Source organism: Alexandromys fortis, unplaced genomic scaffold, assembly GCF_014885135.2.
Source record: "Alexandromys fortis isolate MF-2015 unplaced genomic scaffold, M_Fortis_MF-2015_v1.1 scaffold_122, whole genome shotgun sequence".
Taxonomy (NCBI): domain Eukaryota; kingdom Metazoa; phylum Chordata; class Mammalia; order Rodentia; family Cricetidae; genus Alexandromys; species Alexandromys fortis.
In genome coordinates this window covers 4,970,826-4,990,450 of record NW_026068004.1, presented here as the reverse complement: position 1 = coordinate 4,990,450, position 19,625 = coordinate 4,970,826, and the positions used below count along the sequence as shown (strand labels likewise).

General features: G+C 47.5%; 1 protein-coding gene across 5 annotated transcripts in view; it reads right to left on the bottom strand.

Annotated features, from left to right (window-relative positions):
- Window positions 1-19,625, bottom strand: part of St3gal3 (ST3 beta-galactoside alpha-2,3-sialyltransferase 3) — a 212,641-nt gene that overhangs the window by 180,670 nt on the left and 12,346 nt on the right. For 4 of the 5 annotated variants that reach the window (XM_050161339.1, XM_050161335.1, XM_050161338.1 and 1 more), the window contains exon 2: window positions 6,128-6,272. In XM_050161339.1, coding sequence (XP_050017296.1) covers window positions 6,128-6,260 — 133 coding nt within the window. In that variant the 5' untranslated portion in view covers window positions 6,261-6,272. Of the gene's footprint in view, window positions 1-6,127; window positions 6,273-16,276; window positions 16,422-19,625 lie in introns of those variants that run through there. The other variant, XM_050161336.1, reaches the window with a different exon arrangement.

The following is a 19,625-nucleotide window of genomic DNA, read 5'->3' as shown; positions in this document are numbered from 1 at the left end:
GGCCCACAGTAGGTCTTGCTCTTGTGTGAGCCCTTGTCACCTAGGACATGGCCTGGAAGAGTCTCTGCTGCATACCACTGCAAGAGTGGGGACTCCGGTGTCCCAGCATTGCTTTTCCTCGTCACTGCCCCTGCCACCTCTCTGTCATCCTAGGGCAGAGCTGCAGGTGGACCCCTCAGTGTTTCTGCCCAGGGAGCAACAGCTCAGACTCACTGGAGTCCTCCCACAGATGTCTAATACCCCTGGATGGGCCGTCCCGCAAACTCCCCTGCTCCGGATGCCCCAGTGCTGCTCCAGGCATCTCTGAGTAGCAGAAGCCACCACTACCCGTCCCACTCGGACCTCTGAACAGACGGGTGGTGCACTGGCAGGAAGCTGGGCAGCTGGGCAGCTCACTCAGTGTGTTCCTTCTCAGTGGCTGAAATCCACACCCGTGTCCCTGGCTGGACACGGCCCTTTTGTTATTCCACCCACAGAACCATGACTTATAACGCTACAGCTACTTCTGCCACCACTTACTCCATCGTCACGGGGAGGTGAATATCTAAGCCACGGCAGAAATGCCACCCCCCACTTCCCTTTCTGAAAAGATTAACTGCATTATCTGTGTGGGTCTATCTGTGTGCGCGTGTTGTGATCCAGCTGCCCTCACTCCCCCTGACTGACAGCGGAACTTCCTTGTGGTCTGTAGTTGACAAGGGTGTTTGTGTTCTTTCTGGACGGTGGGTCTCCACAGAAGAGGAAGAGGTATAAAAGGTTGCTGGACAAAATAAAGGTTGCTGTTCTTCCACCTGAAAAGAAGCCTCCATGTCTCAATCCCGGCACACACACACACACACACACACACACTGCCAGTCTTGGCTATCCAGGCTGCGCTGGCTGCAGCATGCACGTATGTGTATGTGTGTAGGGGTACTTGCAGAGGCCAGAGGGGTGTTAGATCTCCTGGAGCTGGAGTTACAGGTGGGTGAGTGTTGAAATAGGAGCGGCGGGGCTGCGTCCCCGGCACCCGGCCGCCCGCATGGCTAGTTTATACCCAGAAATAATTACATGGAAACTGTATTCTTTCAAACACTGCCTGGCCCGGCTAGGTCCAGTTTCTTATTGGCTAGCTCTTACATATTGTTTTAACCCATTTCTAATATTCTGTGTAGCCCATGAGCTGGCTTACCAGATGCTCCCACTCCAGACAGATGCAGGTTAAGATCCTCTCTGGTAAGCCAGCTCTTGGGCTACACAGAATATTAGAAATGGGTTAAAACAATATGTAAGAGCTAGCCAATAAGAAACTGGACCTAGCCGGGCCAGGCAGTGTTTGAAAGAATACAGTTTCCGTGTAATTATTTCGGGCATAAGCTAGCCATGCGGGCGGCGGGGTGCTGGGGACGCAGCCCCGCCGCTCCTATTTCAACAGGTGAGAGCCACTCAGTGTGGGTGCTGAGAACTGAACTTAGGTCCTTTGTCCTATGCCTATTAGCTCAGTCCAGCCTGTCCTTTTTAAATACCAGGTGCAATTTCCAACTGACTTGCTCCCTGAGGTTTTCAGCAGCAGTCAGATGAGAAGCACATTTCAGGCCCTTCTGTTACAATCCTTCACAAATATGAAGCTGAGCAGACTTACGTCACTTCAGTTAAACACAGGGGCATCCATTTGTAAAGATCCTACCACATAGGAGAGTGCTGGAAGGTCCATTTTATTAAGAAGAAATAGCAGAACTTTAAATCAATATGCATAGTTTCCATGAAACAGGGCACTAGAATCATTTCCAAAGGAGACACCTACCTCTTAGCCAGAGCAATGGCCCAGATAAACAATCAGGGAAGAGAAACTCAAGTACTTTATCCCCGCCTGGGAAGAAGAAATGGAAGGACGTCTAAAGCTTTCTAACCCCGAGGAGTACGCTGGTTTGCTTAGTAGTTTATAAAAATAACTGTGTGAAAGACAAATGTGTATATTTTTATCACATTATAATATTAATTCTACTGTGTGTATGTGTGTGTGTGTCAGTCTGAATGTAATTGACCCCCATAATCTCATAGGGTATGAGATTAGAAGGTGTAGCCTTGTTGAAGAAAGTGTGCCACTGTGGAGGCGTTTTGAGGTTTCCTATGCTCAGGACACTGCCTAGGGTCTCAGTCAACTTTCCTGCTGCCTGCGAGATACAGGACTTTCAGCTTCCTTCTGTCTGCACGCTGCCATGCTCCCGCCACCATGATAATGGACTGAACCTCTGAATCCATGCTTTCTTTATAAGAGTTGCCATTCCTTGTCTCAGGAAACCAAAAAATAACAACAACAGACTTGCCATGATCACAGTGTCTCTTCACAGCAATAAAAACCCTAAGATGGTATGTATATTTGTTTGTGTGCATGTATGTGTGAGTGTATGTGTATGTATGCATGTATGTATGTGAATGAATGTGGGTATAGGAGTGTGGATATGTACATGAGTATGTATGCATATGTGTAAGTATGAGTGTGAGTATGCATGCATGTATATGCATGTGCGAGTACGTGTGTTATGTGTAGGTATGTGTGAATATGTGTATGTACATGTGTATATGAGTGTGTATGCATGCATGTCAGTGTATGTATGTGTGCATGTGGGTGTTCATGTGTATATGTGCATATGTAAGTACATGTGTGTGTATATATGCACACGTGTGTGTATGCAGTGCTGGGGGCTGAACCCTGGGTTGCATATTAGGCCAGAACTTTACCAGTTTTACCAGAAGTCATGTTCCCAGCTTCATATATATATATATATATTTTTTTTTTTTTTTCCTCTCCTCAGTTTTGAGACAAGATCACAGTAAGTTGCCCTGAGTAGCCTTGAAATCACCATGTGGCTCAGCAGATCTTGAGCTTTTGATCTTTTTTTTTAACGGGGTGTTTTGAGACAGGGTTTCTCTGTGTAGCTCTGGATGCCCTGGAACTCACTCTGTAGACCAGGCTAGCCTCAAACCTGGAGACTGGCCTGCCTCTGCCTTCCCAGTGCTGGGACTGAAGGTGAGTCCCATGCTCTGTGAGCTTCTGGTCTTTTAGTGACAGCCTCCTGCGTAGCTATGAGTAAGGACCTGGACCACTGGGCTCAGCTTATCTGCTTCTGAAACAGTGTCTTGGCATAGAGCCCAGCCCGCGTCAGCTTCTCCACTGTGGGGTTTGTAAGTGTGTGCACAACATCTTGTTCCCACGCTATTTTTCGTCTGAATCGTTAAAAGATTTGGTTTTGTTATTCTATTTTTTTTTTCTTTTCTGAGTCAGTGACTCAACTGTGTAGCCTTGGCTGGCCTGGCTCACTAGACCAGGCTGGCCTCAAACTCACAGAGACCTGCCTGCTTCTGCCTCCTGGTGCTGGGATTAAAGGCCTATGCCACCACACCTGGCTTTTAAATTATTTTTAATGGTGTGTGTGTGTGTGTACGTGTGTGTGCGTGTGCATGCGTGTGTGCATGTGTATGTGTGTGTATATTTGTGTGAAACAGGTATTCATGGAGACCAAAGCATCTGATTTCTCAAAGCTAGAGTTGGGTCACCTGACTTGGGTCCTCTGCAAGAGCAGCAACCTCTTTTAACCACTGAGCCATCTCTTTAGCCCTCTCTATGGCACTGTATAAAACAGGTTTATAACCAGGCTATTCTCAAACTACTCTTTGAAGGTAAGCATCTGACCCAGGCCTCTGGTATACGAGTTTATCCAGAAGCTGCCCAAGGCTAAGTAGATTGTACCCCTCTACAATAAGCCTTGTAATCGTTAGAACTGCAAAACTTCTATCTGGAAGATACTCACACCTTTAATCCCAGCATTTGGAAGGCAGAGGCAGGCAGCTCTCTGTGAGTCTGAGGCTAGTCTAGTCTACATCATAAGTTCTAGTCCAACCAGAGCTACATAGCAAGACCCAACACACACACACACACACCCCAACCTCCAACAAGGCAACCATCAGGGCCTGCCTCTTTTGCTGAGTGAAGGTCTCTCTCTGCCTTGGTGTCTCACCCAGGCTTGCTCCTCTTCCTCTCAGACTACAACACAGAGATTCCGCAGTGAGACAAACTCAACATCTTATTCCAAATCAAATATCTAAGAGGCTTGAGAGAGAGAATGTCGGGAACATTGTGATTACCGGTTAATCACCTCACAACACAGCTGTGGTGACTAAGAATGAGCCACCCAGGCCCTCAGACAGCACACTGGCTGTGAGTAGCTGCCAACGTAACCTAACCAACCTCCATGTTGCCTCCTCAACCTCCCTCCCCACCCTTTTTTTTTTTCTTTTTTGAGCCAGAGTTTCACTAGGTGACATAAGCTGCTCTGGACCTCTCTATGTAGATCAGGCTGGCCTCGAACTCACAGAGATGGGCATGCCTCTGCCTCCCGATTACTGTACCGTGTGGGCCGCCAGTTCCAGGTTCTGTCTCTTTTCTCCCTGTCTTCCCTCTCATTCCCTCCTTTGCTTTTTAATACCTCTTTGAGAGCCCTTTCTCTCTCTCTTTTTATCAAGTAGAATACAGCACTAAATCCTCTTCAAAATTTGTTATAGTTTTCGATATGAAACGGGTCTTAAAGATGGAAAATCAGAGTTCAATTCCAGCTCAACTGTGTGGCCCTGGTATTAATTAAGTGGCTGGGGTTTGTCCAACTGGAAAATAAAAATTAAGGACATCTTCACAGACTGGTATTAAGAATTAAATTAAATTAAACTAGGTGAAATAAAATGTATCTATTGTCTGGCCAAATGCCTGCTATTATGGGTCTTCCATAATGCTAATTTCTTTCTACTTCTCTAGGAAAATATTATTTAATCCTTAGTTATGATTTCGACGTGCAGCTACTGTTCAGAATTCTATACTGCCTGATACAGAGGTTCCTTACCTTGGAGTACCCAATCTTAATTCTAAAAATAAATCGAGGCAGAAAAATTTAAACAATTTCTTGAAACACAAAATAGTGATAATTATCAGCTAAGCCTTTAAAAAACACACACACACACAGAGTGTCACATAGCTCAGGATGACCTTGAACTCACCATGTGGCCAAGGATGATCCTGAACTTCTGGTTCTGACTTCAGCTTCTGAGTACTCGGATTATGGGTGGGAGCCACCAGAACTAGTTTTATTGGTGCTGGGCGTTGTGCACGCTAGGCAGGCACACCACCAACTGAGCCCAGTCCCAGCACAAGCTAAACATTTAAGAGGCATGAACATTCTACACAAAGCCATAAAGATTCAGTATGGTATTTTAAATTTCACCTTAAAATTTCCCAAGTAGTTTGGACCATGTGAGAAAAACCTGGTCTGTTTCACAGCCACGGCTGTCGCGTTAGGGCCTCAGGGCAGTGGTGGCCAGGTGCCGGCTACATCTTCCACTTCATTTTAACTTTGCCCCAGAGACCGACCCTACTCTCTATCTAGACCAGTTAGTTATGTGCTGACATCCAGGAGCTGTCCATAAAAACAAAACTGGTTTCGAGAAGAATCCGACTAGGCCTGGTTTTCCTAAACCAGGCTAGGATTAAACAAAACGGCCAAAGAAGAGCCATGGGGGGGGGGGGTGTTCCCCGTGTGGTGCTTGAAGCTGTAGCCAAGAATGGAATGCGAGGTGATGGGTGTCGAGTAAGGTCATTCTCTCAGCTGCGTGCCTGTAACACAGAGGACTTCGGAGGGGGACACTACGGCACACCTGAGACCAGACGGGCTGAAAAGACGAAGGAGACAGTGTCCCCGGGGGAAATGAAACAAAGACAACACCAAACTGAAAACGCAAGGAAAAAGGAAAGATAAAAGTTCTGAGGACAGAAAAATAAACCAGCTTAAATACCAAACCCCAAGGCAGTAACCGAGAAGTAAGGGTGGGGTGCATCTGACTAATTAAAAGAAGACAAGAGCCTTCGGGAACTTGAAATCCGGGTACAGTCTGAGGTTTGAACCCAAGAAGAGCACATTCTCACCGAGCACATGAAGGAAACTGAGACACGCCACAGCATGCAGATTGAAGAGGGAGGCAAGCATCAAAGCTCTCAGCCTGCAGCGACTGGAGGGCGGGAGGTGTCTACGCCTACTCCCCACAGGCATGGCAGCTGCGCGTAAGCTACAGGCTCGGCGGGAACCACAGTGGCCATACTTACTGGAGTCTTCCCATTGGAGCAGGTGCAGCTTCCAAGCAGAATAATACAAGAATCCCAGGACCAGGAAGAGGCAGAGGGCTAGCAGCAGATTGCGCACAAATACCAAGAGTCCCATCTTCACATGATTTACCATGTCCTACATGACCTGGGAGCAGAAAGAAAAAAGCCATTAAGGTATAAAGCTATTATCATCCTTACGCGTGAAGAAACTTCAGAGACGGTTTCCACGTGAAGGGCAAGCACTGACTCATGGCAAGGCACCTGTCTCAAGGAGCCCTTTCTGGATGGCTCAGCACCAAGTCCTCCATGACCAACAGCCAATCAAATCATTTTTGTAAAAGTGTAACTTTTTTTGGTTTCTGGTTTTTTTTTTTGTTTTTGTTTTTTTTTTTTTGGTTTTTTGAGACAGGGTTTCTCTGTGTAACAACCATGGCTGTCCTGGAACTCACTTTATAGACCAGGCTGACCTCAAACTCACAGAGATCCATCTGCCTGTGCCTCCTCAGTGCTGATATTAAAGGTGTGCGCCACCATGACTGCCTTGTAAGTTTATTTTTATTCCATGTGTATTGAGTACTTTGTCGTGTGTGTGTGTGTGTGTGTGTGTGTGTGTGTGTGTGTGCCATGTGTGTGTTTAGTGCCTGCAGAGGCTACAAGAGGACATCAGATTCCCTGAAAATGGAGGTACAGATGGTTGCGAGCTGCCATGTGGATACTGGGAACTGAACCTGGGTCCTCTGAAATAGCGGCAAGTGTTCTTAATGACCAAGCCAGCAATCTAGCATCTTAATTCTTTAAAAAAAGATTTTTAAAAGCTGTATGTTTATCTGTGGGTGTGCCGACATGCCTGGATGTACATCACATGCATTCAAGCACCAGGGAGCCCTGCGACTGGAATTGTAGGCAGTTATGAGAAGCCCAATGGGGAGGGGATGCTGAAAACCCAACCCGAATCCTCTAGAAAAACTATACATGTTCTTAACCACTGAGCCCTCTCTCTAGCCCTCTGTAAATTATGCGTATCCTCCTGCGTGTGGTGGGGCATATTCAATTATGAATGTGGGTGCCTCAGGAGTCCAGAAGAGGACCTCAGCTCCCCCAGAGCTGAGTTACAGGTGGTTGTGAGCCACTCGAGGGGGGTGCTGGGAACTATGTTCCCCCAAATCAGTTTATACTCTGCATCCATTTTGCACTCAGCACCATTGCTTGGTTCTCTGTTGTATCGTTCAAAACAAGGCTCTCTCTACCCAGCCTAGGCTGACTAGAACTTGGCCAGTGTAGCCCAGATTGGCCCCAAGGCTATGATCTTTCTGTCTCAGCCTCTGAGTGCTGGCCGGGACTTCCAGCGTGTGCCACCATGCCCAGCTCATAACCATTTCTAACGTAAAATCTGAAGATGTTGCTGCCATGCTCAAACTCCTTTGAATTTATTTTCTCCTGCTGCTAAATCAAGGTAGGGTCAGACTAAACAGTTTATAGTAAAATACATTCATTATCTCAGAGTCCTGAAGGCCAACACCCTATTACTGAGGAGCTCAGCCAGGTCCTTAGTGTACAGTCACGTGAGAGTGAGCCAGTGTGCCAGGGGCTGCACACTTCCCAGAAACTCCAGAAGAGAACCCCAGTCCGTGCTCACTCCAGCTGCTCCCCGAATCTCACCCCTGCAGCTGGCTCCCTTGTAGGAAAGAGCAGTCTTTGCTTCTGTAGTCTTTCTCTAACTTTCTCCATGGCCCCAGGAGCCGTGGAGGCTAAGCCTCTCTCACTCTCCGATTTGCCCTTCTTTAGAGCTGGCTTCTGCTTTCAGCTGGAGAAATCCTTCACTTTCCAGGACTCCTGTGATTATACTGGGCCCATTTACTTAATCCAGGCTAATTGTCCTCTTTAAGTGGCCATAATCTTCATTTTATCTAGAAAGAGCCTTTGCCAAGTCAGGTGACATATTCATAGGCTCCAACATTCAGGGTGCTGGCAGCTTCAGGGACCACTCAGCCTCAAGGATTTCTTGCTCCGTTCTAAATTTTTCGGAAGTCTGCTCTATAGCGTAGGTCCCTGCCACTTTTCAGGCTGCCCCTGATTCTCTGAGCCTCATCAGTGCCCGGTGCATTCATTAGCCACCTCATTTCCCTTCCCAAGGCCTGCCTGTCTGGAACCTATTTTCCACCCCCTTTGCTGTATAGTACACCCTTTGATACAAACTAGATTGTAACCACCGTCAAAGAAGACTTCCCTGGGTCAGACCCCACACACCTGCCTCAATCACTTAACCCAGTTACCAAATAACATGAAAAAGACACTGTGTAAACATTAGTAACGGGATATGGCTCAGAGGATAAGGTGCCTGCGGCTAAGCTTAATGGCCTGAGTTCATTCCATGCAACCCCCACGGTAGAAGGACAGAGCTGTCCTCTGACCTCCACGTGTGCTATGGCATGCCCGTCCAAGCCCAACATACACAGTATAGAAATCAGCACAGGAATGGCTGGGTGGTGGTGGCTCACACCTTTAATTCAAGCACTCAGGAGACAGAGGCAGGTGGATCTCTGAGTTCAAGGCCAGCCTGGTCTACAAAGCGAGTTCCAGGACAGCCAGGGTTGCACAAAGAAACCCTGTCTTGAAAAAAAACAAACGAACAAACAAAAAGAAATAAGTGTAATAAAAATTTAAGTATAATAATGAAGAGATAAAAAGTTAATTTGCGGATGATGGAATGGCCCACTTATGAGAGCTTTTCCCTCATGACTAAGGAAGACACCAGAATAAATGAGAAATTCAATAAGGTAGGTGATTATAAGATTAATTTACAAAAAAGTTAAGACTGTCTTTAAAAACATGCCAAAGATATACAATTGGAAAATGTAAGATAAGGGGCTGGAAAGATGGCTCAGTGGGTAAGAGCACTGCCTGCTCTTCCAGAGGACCCAGGTTCAGTTTCCAGCACCCACATGGCAGCTCACAATTGTCTGATACCTTCACAACAAAGCACATAAAATAAAGTTAAATAAATTGTTTTTTGAGAAAGAAAGAAAGAAAGAAAGAAAGAAAGAAAGAAAGAAAGAAAGAAAGAAAGAAAGAGAAACTGAAGTTGTACAGGGAGTGGCCAAACTTTGCTTTGTCTGTATCTTCTCAACACAACAGCGGGTGAGAGGACCTTGCAACATTTAATGCGACAGTGGACACCAGCAGAGTTTTCTGATCACGCTGTGCTCTGCCAGCCTGGAGACAGCATTAGATCCCATGGGTGGAGAGCACAGGCTCACAGACCCATGCCAGGTGCCAATCACAAGCCCCAGCTGGGTTTCCCAGTACTTCTGACCCAGGGGCTACAAACCAGAGTTCTCCAGACTGCCTGCCTAGGTTCCATTCATTTGTTGGGCTGGCTCACAAATCCCAAAGAAACACTTGTATTTAGCAGTTGAATACAAGACATTACAAAGGATGAAGAAAAAGAGACATGGTAGGTCACATAAAGGAAAAGGGACAGAGGGCTTCCATGGCCTCTGCAGCTGGCACCCCAGGAATCTTGACCTGTCTAACTGCAACCTTTCATGTTTTGTGGAGACTCGGGTATGTGTACCAAAATTTACACCATGACCATTGGTATCCAACTTCAAATCCCTGAAAAGCATGGGGAGTGGGACTAAAGGCCCCAACCCTTTACCGCAACCTCAGTCTCATCAGAAAAAGCATAGTTTGGATGAGAACAGTGCCCTCCCCCCCCCCAGGCTACTATGTTTGAATATGTGGTCCACAGTTGGTGGAATTGTTAGAGAAGGATTAGGAGGTGTGGCCTTGAGAGAGAGGCAATGTATTACTGGGGTGGGCTTTAAGGTTTCAAAAGATCCAAGTCATTCCCAGTGTCCCTCTCTCTGCCTCGGGGTTGGGTCTCAAGGTGTAAGCTCACCTTTACTGCTTCAGAGTCATGCCTGCCTGCCCGATGCCATGATTCCTGCCGTGGTCATGGATTAAGCCTCGGAAACTGTAAGCCTAAAACTAAATGCTTTCTTTTATAGGTTGTCTTGGTCATGTTTTTTTTTTTTCCATAGCAACAGAAAAGGAACTAAAAGAACCAGTCTCTAGCCTACAGCCATACAGCAGCTGCCACAGGCACACAACAAGGGATCTCACTTCAGATATTCTAAAGATTTTAGGAGTTATATTGCCAGGAGACAGAGGCGAAGACCAATTGTACGTGTCACAATATCGCCAATGAAAATTTACCTTCTCTTACATAATTATAACCCAAGCTTTAATTATTAACAGACATGGGACAAGACAAACATAGTGGGACCACAAGTGGATTCTAGACATGAGCCCCTTCAGACAGACATACAGACATATAGGCATGAGTTTATCGCTATACCCGTAAGTACATTTATCCGATGCTAACACATCCATATAAAGACCCAAGAGGCACTGTAATTGCTATGCTAGCTGCTCCTAGGGAATAGGAAGGGGTGTGACACGTGGGTCCTTAAGAGGCCTCTGCTTTCATTGATACACTTTAGAATTGTATTTGTTATGAGACACAGTATTGTCTCCATAACTGAAATGATAATGTTTCTACTCAGCTCTGCTACAAACAGAAAGGAGTCCTGTACAGGGGACCAGTGTGTTGGCTCAGCAGGTGGGGCTGCAGGCTGCCAAGCCTGGTGACCTGAGTTCAAGTCCAAAGAGTCATACCTATGGTAGAAGGAAAGAACCAGACTTTTGCAAGTTGTCCTCTGACCTCCACGTGTGTGCCGTGGTATATACACACATACAGATTATTTAAAAGCAGCCCTGTGCAGGAATGCCCATCAGCCACACAGATTCTAAAGATAAAATTAACACCAGTTCAAACGCCCTATTAGCAAGGAAACCACAAATCTCGGGTTCTTTGCAGCACGTCTGCTGGGCCTTGACAGGAAAGCACACTGAACAGGCAGAAGGGATCCCGGAGGAGGTGTGATGACAGGATGCTGTAAGCTGTGTGGGTAGGGTTTAAAAGAGCCGCTGGGAGACTAGCAAGGGCAGGGGAGATGACAGAAAGGTGTTCCGGCAGCTGTGAGAGCTGGCAGGAGACAGACACTCGATGGAAGCAGTGGGGTGCAGGGCACAGCGCTCATGGGGACAGTGGCCAGAAGCAGTGGGGTGACAAGAACGTTCTAACCTCTCGCTCACCCTTGGATCTGCTGTTCTGCCGGTTTTGTCAACTCCCAAATGGAAGCCAGAGGGCAAGGAAGTGAGGTGGTGCTGTTCACCAAGGCCAGCCACTGCACACGGAGAAAGGGTGAACAGTGGACCCTCAAGGGCAGGGAGTAAGTGCAGAACAGGATGCACTGGCCAGAGAGGAGGAAGCAAAGGATGAGGAAAAACACGGACCGGTGCCTAGAGCACACTGCTGCGTGGAAATGACCTACAGAGAAACACGTGTGCATATGTACAGCTTCATCCTGGCAACAACAAACTGGGGTGCCCACAATTTAAAAGTGAAGTGGATGGTTAAGAGCACTTGCTGTTCTTACAGAGGACCTGAGTTGGACTCCTAGAACCTACATGGCAGCTAACAACTGTCTGTAACTCCAGTTCTCAGGGGAGCCAACCTTCTCTTCTGGTCTCCAAGGGTTCTTGTATACACATGGTGCATATAAACTCACGTAGGGATACACACACACATAAATAAATCTTTAGAAATTAGATTTGGAGGGGTATATTTCACTGTCTACTTGTTCATATATTCACCTTCAGTCTTATAAAAACCAACATGCAAAGTTTTCAAAGTGAAACAGACACCAGAGACTTCTTCGATCTTGTCCTTTGTGGGCCTCCCCTGAAACCATCTTGTTTTTTGAGACACGCTCTCTCACTGAAGCTAGAGCTCACAGATCAGCTAGGCTGGCTGGTCAGCAGGTCCCAGAGCTGGGATTAAAACCACAAGGCCCAACACCCAGCATCTCATGTGGGTGATGGAGGTCAAGTTCAGGTCCTCAGGCTTACAGAGCAGCCCCTTACCAGCCGAGCCACCTCTGGGCCCCAGAGACTTGGACTTCTAGTAGCACAATGGGCTCTGTATCTTAACTGAGAACTAAAGAACAAAAAACGTCAGGAATAATGGATCCGCCTCCCAAGTGCACGTGACTTGAGAGGGCAGAAGCTATGGCACCGGTGTTGCTCAGTGCAGCCAGGCGGTGACCACAGCCTTAGGCTCGGGCAGACACAGGACAGGCCGTGAGTCCATCTACATACACAGCAAGGAACAGGGAGGCCCCGAGCCCCACTCCCAGGACCACAGAAGCAGACAGAAACCCATATATTAGACGCTCTGCATCCTTGCCGCCATAAGCCCTTTCAGGGGCTGAGCTGGGCAGGACATGTGAGCACGCACACGAATGTGCACACGTGCTCTCTGCACCTGCCCTGGCCTTTACACACTGAGAGCAATCAGTTCTCCCTGATACTCCCAATCCTAATACAAACCAAGTGATTAACCCTTGCTTTTCCCTTTCCAGCTTTCGGTCATTCAGAAATCCTCCCGCCACTGGCTTCAACACAGTCACTTTCTGTTGCCCCCTTGACCCCACTGTGGACTTCTGCCTCTCCCTGCCCTTTGACCTTGCTCAGCCCCAAAAGCATGCGATTCATCTAATGAAAATATTCAGAAAAGAAGGGAGGAAAAGAACTCATCTGTCTTGGGCGTTCTCATTCTGCAGACAACCCCAAGGGGCTGGCTTATTTTGCCGTCATTACACTGACTATCTCTGCTGCTGACCAAGTCGTCTGATTCACAGACTCCTCTGACCTTCCCTCCAAAGGCCTCGTCCACGGGGTTCACCACCACAGCTGATGTAGAACAACGCCATTACCATCTTCACAAGAGCAGCTGTGACCTTCAAGCTCGGGCTGATTTGAGTGGATAGGGAGGATCACTGTGCCCTCGCCTGAGAGTCCAGCTTCTCCCTCTGACGAGGCCCTCTCAGCCGTGTGAGTCTACACACACTGCAAGCGGTAATGAGGTATGGAGGAAGTGGAAGGGTTACTGAAGCAGGAGACTCAATCTATGCAGCCACAGAGAGGTTGCTATTCCATGCTTGGGGGGGAGACGTTTTTGGTGGTGTGGCTGTTTCTGGGTTACCCATACTCCCGGAAGTAATCTCTCACTCAAGCTCTGTGAGTAAGCCTATCAAACTCATTGGTTCACCAAGCTGGGTCTGTTGTGTCTTACCAGGGATGAGCAGATACTTGCTCACCTCTGGAAACGTACACAGGAGTGCCTCAGAAACCCTGGAAACAATGCTCGACACTCCCAACACACCGCTAATCACAGGTCAATCAAGCTTTAGGAATTTTACCTTCTGGTCACACCTGGAGCCCTCCACCCATCCTATCGGCTTGACTGTTCTAACATGCTGTCCCCGGCCTCCCATAATCTCTGGTTCTGTATAGGCCTCATAGGAACCGATGGCCTCTGTCCGCCCCCTCCCAACTCTCGCGCTCAGTAGCCAATGTAATATGATTGACTCTAGGAACAGACTTCTCACCACCCTTGGGTTATTTCCCAAGCACTAAGTTACACTCACCTACCTCCCATGGCACCGCCATCTCCCCACACACCCTCCACAAGCCTTCTGTCCCCACCAGCAAACGTCTGTCAGTGTTCAGAGCTCACCTTTCCCGCCCAAGGTCAAGCTGAAGCTTTCATTGCCCACTTGTTCTGAGACAGGACCCCACTGTATATCCTCTGGTGTAGCATCCTTTTTTAAAAGATTTATTTTTATCTATACATGTGTGTGTAAGAATGCCACATGTGTGGGACAGTGCCGGCCAGAAGAGGACACCGAATCCCTCAGAGCAGCTTAGAGGCGGCTGAGGACCCCCTGATGCAGATGCTAGGAACCAAGCTCCAGCCATGGCAGAAACCATTGGATCACACCCCTTCCTCCAGCCAACTCCTGCTTGCCCTTCATTCTCAACTTAAAGCTGAATTCACTGCACAAGGAAACGCTACCTGCCTCACACCTTAGAGAAGGTTTTCTGTCGGATGCTCCCACAGCACCTGTGCAGCCCCTCCCCTTTCCTATTATATTGGTAAACATAATAACCTAGCATTTAGATTCTGGCTCATGCAGGCAGGAAAAATTGCTGTTATGTTTACCATTGCGCCCTGGTACGTGTTCAAACACTTATCTGTTGACTACCTGATGACTCAATAGGTTACAGCTTGCTTTAAAAGGGCTGTTCACGCCACAGAAAACTACATGGCCTTAATCGGCCATAGGAAGAAGTTTACACAGATCTGACTCTACTGAAAGAAACTGCACCCAAACCATTTCTAAAACAACCTACAGTTGATTACTTTCTGAACTAAACCAGCAACAACTGGAATGGAGGTGTCAGTACTGCTGACCCTCAGACTCAGCCACAGGATAGGGCGCTACCAGGCAAAGCTACAAGCACTTCCAGGACATCCTCCTGTAAAGACATCAGAAGCAAAACAGGTCTTCATTTATCAGTCGTTGTTGTTGTTGTTCCTTCTTCTTAGTTTCTCGAGACCGGGTTTCTTTGTGTAAGCTGAAACTCGTTCACGTAGGCCAGGCTGGCTTCGAACTCATGGAGATTGGCCTGCCTCTGCCTCCCGAGAACTGGGATTAAAGGTGTGTGCCACCACTACCTGGTCCTTTATCAGTTCCTTTCATTAAAAAAAATTTTTTTTTTTTTTTTTTTTTTTTTTTTTTTTTTTTTTTTTTTGCTGAACATACCCAAGCTATTCAGAATTCCTTCTTGGCTGAGCAGATTTAAATAGTTAGTATATACAAAATCCATGACATTACTCTACTCAGAACAGTTGTGTTCTTTTTCATCGCAACTAATAAAATAATTAATAGTGCTGATTTTCACGTATTACTTGCTATGGATCAGCCACAACTCTAAGAGTTTTGTTTATTAGTTCTGCCTCTCGAGTCTTACAGCTCATAGTGAAGAAACCCAAGCACAAAGCAGTCCGAGGTCACAGTCCAGTATACAGCAGAGCCAGACTCAAATTCAGATGCTCTGGCTCCATTCATCCTGTACCACCTCTCTAAGAAAGAGTCTGGGGAGCACCTCACCAGCAAAACATGAGGCTCCAGGTTCAAATCCCCAACACCAAAGAGACAAACACACAGAAACAGGGACATACTCAGAAAAGCTGCATTAGAACAGTAAGAGCCAGGGTTGGCGCATGCCTCTAATCTCAGTCCTCAGGCAGCAGGGCTGAAGGACAGCCTGAAAAGCAAGGTCCAGGCCAGCCAGGGCTACATAGTGAGACTCTGTCTCAAACAAATAGAGAAACAATAACAGCAAAGAACTGGTACATACAGGAGCTACATAAACATACTGCAACAAAAGCAGAAAGAACAGGGAAAGTCAAGAAAATCAAGGAACATATGGGAGATATAGGAACCAGCAAAGGTCATTAACAAGATCAGCCTGGAGATGTAACAAGAGCTCAAGGTGCAGCTCTAGGACAGAGGGGCTCCCACGCATGCATGCAGCTCCAGGACATTGGAGTTCCCAGGCATGCGTGCAGCTCCAGGACAGAGGGGCTCCCAGGCATGTGTGCAGCTCCAAGACAGAGGGGCTCCCAAGCATGTGTGCAACTCCAGGACAGAGGAGCTGCCTGGCATGTATGCAACTCCAGGACAGAGGGGCTGCCTGGCATGTGTGCAGCTCCAAGACAGAGGGGCTGCCTGGCATGTGTGCAGCTCCAGGACAGAGGGGTTCCCAGGCATGCATGCAGCTCCAAGACAGAGAGGGGCTCCCACGCATGCGTGCAGCTCCAGGACATTGGGGTTCCCACGCATGCCTGCAGCTCCAGAACAGAAGGGTTCCCAGGCATGCATGCGGCTCCAGGACAGAGGCGTTCCCAGACATGTGTGCAACTTTAGGACAGAGGTGTTCCCAGGCATGCCTGCAACTCCAGGATAGAGGGACTTCCATGCATGTGTGCAGTGCTGAGTTCCATGCCCAGCAAAAGGTCAGTTCCACCCAAGAGAGGGCTACAGAAAACAAACACCAGGGGCAGAAGCCAAAGAAAGAGCACCTAGGGAAAGAAAACATGTGATTAGCTTTATGCTGTTATGACCAAACCCCCAAAGAAAGCAAAGCGAGAGAAGAAGGTTTAGTGCTGCTCACAGTTTCAGAGGCATCAGTCCACGGCCACTGGACTGCCCAACTCCGGGCTCGCAGTGGGGCAGGATGGCACGGCACAGGAGAGTGGAGCGGAGCAGAGGTGATTCACTCTGTGGCAGCACAGGGGGAAGACGGCGGTAACAGGAGCCACACTTCCTCCATCTAGGCCACACCTTTCCCAGTTCCACATCACAATAGACTACTCAGATCCTGAGTCCAACAATGGATAAGGTCAACTACAGAGAGCCATCTGTGGGGTGTGTGACGCCTAATCCTGGCTGGAACACACCTTCAAGTTGCTTTACTAAATCACTAGGCCTTTCTCAGTCTAATCAAGGTGGCAATCGAGATTAACTATCATCGGTGGTAAAACAATCAAGTCGGACCAAAGGACTGGGGGCAACACCATAAAAGATAAGGAGAAATATATGAAAGAAAACGTGATCCCTCCTGAAAATACACTAAGGATCATAAAGGCTGTGATCGATCTAGGGGGGAAAAAAAGAAAGAAAGAATAAGATGAGAAAAAATAGAGGCTTTAAAGGATTTCCTGAATAAATCAACACCAGCATTAGTCTAGAAGATCAATGCTGCCTGTTCAAGCAACAACCACACAAACGGGACAGAGAAAGATGAGAAAGTGGATAGTTATGAAGTCGCTGGGGGACCGGGCTCCTCTGGACCGCAAAAGCAGCCAGAACAGGCTGGAGATGAGCAAAGAAATCCTTCATGTGTATCAGTGTTTTGTCTGTATATATGTCTGTGCACCGTGTGCATGCCCAGTGCCCGTGGAGGTCAGAAGTGGGTACTGGATCCTCCGGGACCAGAGTTACAGATGGTTGTGAGCCACCATATGTGTGTGTACCAGGAACCAAACCCAGGTCCTCTGGAGCAGCAGCCAGTGCTCTTAACTCCTGAGTGATCTTTTCAGGCCCTACCATTCTATCCCCCCCCCTCCACCTCAACAAAGGAAATTTAAACACTGAGGACCAGCTACCCACTGTGATGGTTACAAATTTATTGCCTGATAGTTCCTAAATAGGGTCCATTTTTTACACTTTTCTGTACTAATTATTCTTTAGTAATAAAAAAACCTGACGTGTGTGTGTGTGCAGGTGTGTGTGCATGTGCGTGTGTACATGTGCAGGTGTGTGTGCATGTGCAGGTGTGTGTGTATGCATGTGTGTGTGCAGGTGTGTGTGTGCATGTGCAGGTGTGTGTGCAGGTGTGTGTGTGTGTGCAGGTGTGTGTGCAGGTGTGTATGGACACAAGACAGAGAACAAATGTAGCACTAGAGGGCAACCCAAGTGAGTCAGCTCTCTTCCTCCACCCTAGGAACTGAACTCTGGGCATCGGGCTTGTCTTCAAGGCCCTTACCTGCTGAGCTATCTAGCTGGCCTCACTCTTTACTTTCTAAAAACGCCCTCACTTGAGATAATTCTTGGTGTATCATGTTCTTTACCCATTCAGGGAAAGCAATCCGGGGGCTGGAGAGGTGCTCAGCAGCCAGAAGCGCTGGCTGCGCCATCAGAACTTCAGTGTCAACCCCCACATAACAAGCCAGGCATTCCCCAAATGCCTCTAACTCCAGTTCTTGGAGGATGGGCATGTCAGTGCGCATCTTTAATCTCTCTACTCATGAGGTGGAGGGAGGGAGGTCTCTTGAGTTTGAGGCCAGCCTGATCTACACAGGAAATTCCAGGACAGTTAGAGCTACATAGTGAGACCCTGTCTCAAAAATAAAACCAAAAGAACTCCAGTTCCTTGGGATCTAAGGCCCTCTTCTGGTCTCCACAGGCATGCATGGATGTGGTATACATACACGTGTGCATGCATGCGTGCACACACACACACACACCGGGGGCTGGAAAGATGGCTCAGAGGTTAAGAGGACCCAAATTCTGTCCCCAGTGCCCATGGCAAGCATTTACAACCTCCTGTAACTCCAGTTCCAGGAGACAGGACACCTCTGGACTCCATAGGTATCTGCATATGCATAAATGGACACACACATACATATAAGTTTAAAAAAAAAAACCAGATTTTTAAAAAGTATGTGATTTGGTGACTCTTAAAACACTTGCAAAGTGCTGACCTTGGTGGCACAGGGCAGGCAGATCTCTGGGTTTGAGACCAGCCTGGACTATAGAGCAAATTCTAAGACAGCGAGGGCTACATAGAGAAACCCTGTCTTAAACAACAACGAAGGACTACTCACAAAGCACACAGAGTTGTACAAAAAACACCACGGTCACGTTTAGAATGTACCCATTCGTGTGGAAAAGGTGTCCCTTAGCTGACACCATCCTACGGAATCTGTGTTCCAACACTAATCTACTCTCCATCTCTGTGGATGTGCCTGCCTACTCGGGAATCTTATAAAAAGGTAGCCATGTAATGCGTAGGTATCTGTGGTTGGCCTCTACTAATCAGCAGTGAGTCTGCAGTTCCTGCTTGCTGGGGCGCACACCAACACTTCACTGCTTTTTACTGTCAGAGAATACTTCCTTATACAGAGGGACCATATCTTATTTACCCATCAATCAGTGGGTGGATATTTGAATTCTTTCTTCTTTTGGTTTGAATAATTCTGCCATAAACATTCATCCACAAATTTTCATACAGTCATAGGTTTCTAACTGCTCTTGGAGATATTATTTGCAGCAACAGTGGTGAAGACGCCTCAGAGTGATGGGGGGGGGGGCAAACATTAGCTGTGTTTAGCTGAGAAAACAACAGCGTTCTGCAAAGTGCCCATCCCTTGTTGCTCCCAGCAGCAGGGCAGGTTTGTTTTGTTGTTGTTGTTATTTTGTTTTGTTTTGTTTTTCTAGAGTTTCTCTGTGTAGAAGCTGCCTGTCCTGGAACTTGCTCTGTAGGCCAGGCTGGCCTCAGAGAGTTCTAATTTCTTGACACCTGCCCCCACACAGTCTTTGACAACAGGCTTAACACAGGAGCTGGAAGGATGGCTCAGCAATAAAGACCACTGGCTGTTCTTCCACAGGTCTCAGGTTCAATTTCTAGCACCCACATGGTGGCTCACAACCATCTGTAACTCCAGTTCCTGGAATCTGATGCCCTCTTCTGACCCACAGTAGCAGCAGCCACACATGCCGTGCACATACATACATTATATACATACATGCAGGCGGGCACTCACATGTACTTGGAAAAATAAAAATAAACAAATCTTTTATATAAAAAGAAAAAAGTAGGCCGGGCGGTGGTGGCGCACGCCTTTAATCCCAGCACTCGGAGGCAGAGGCAGGCGGGTCTCTGCGAGTTCGAGACCAGCCTGGTCTACAGAGCTAGTTCCAGGACAGGCTCCAAAGCCACAGAGAAACCCTGTCTCGAA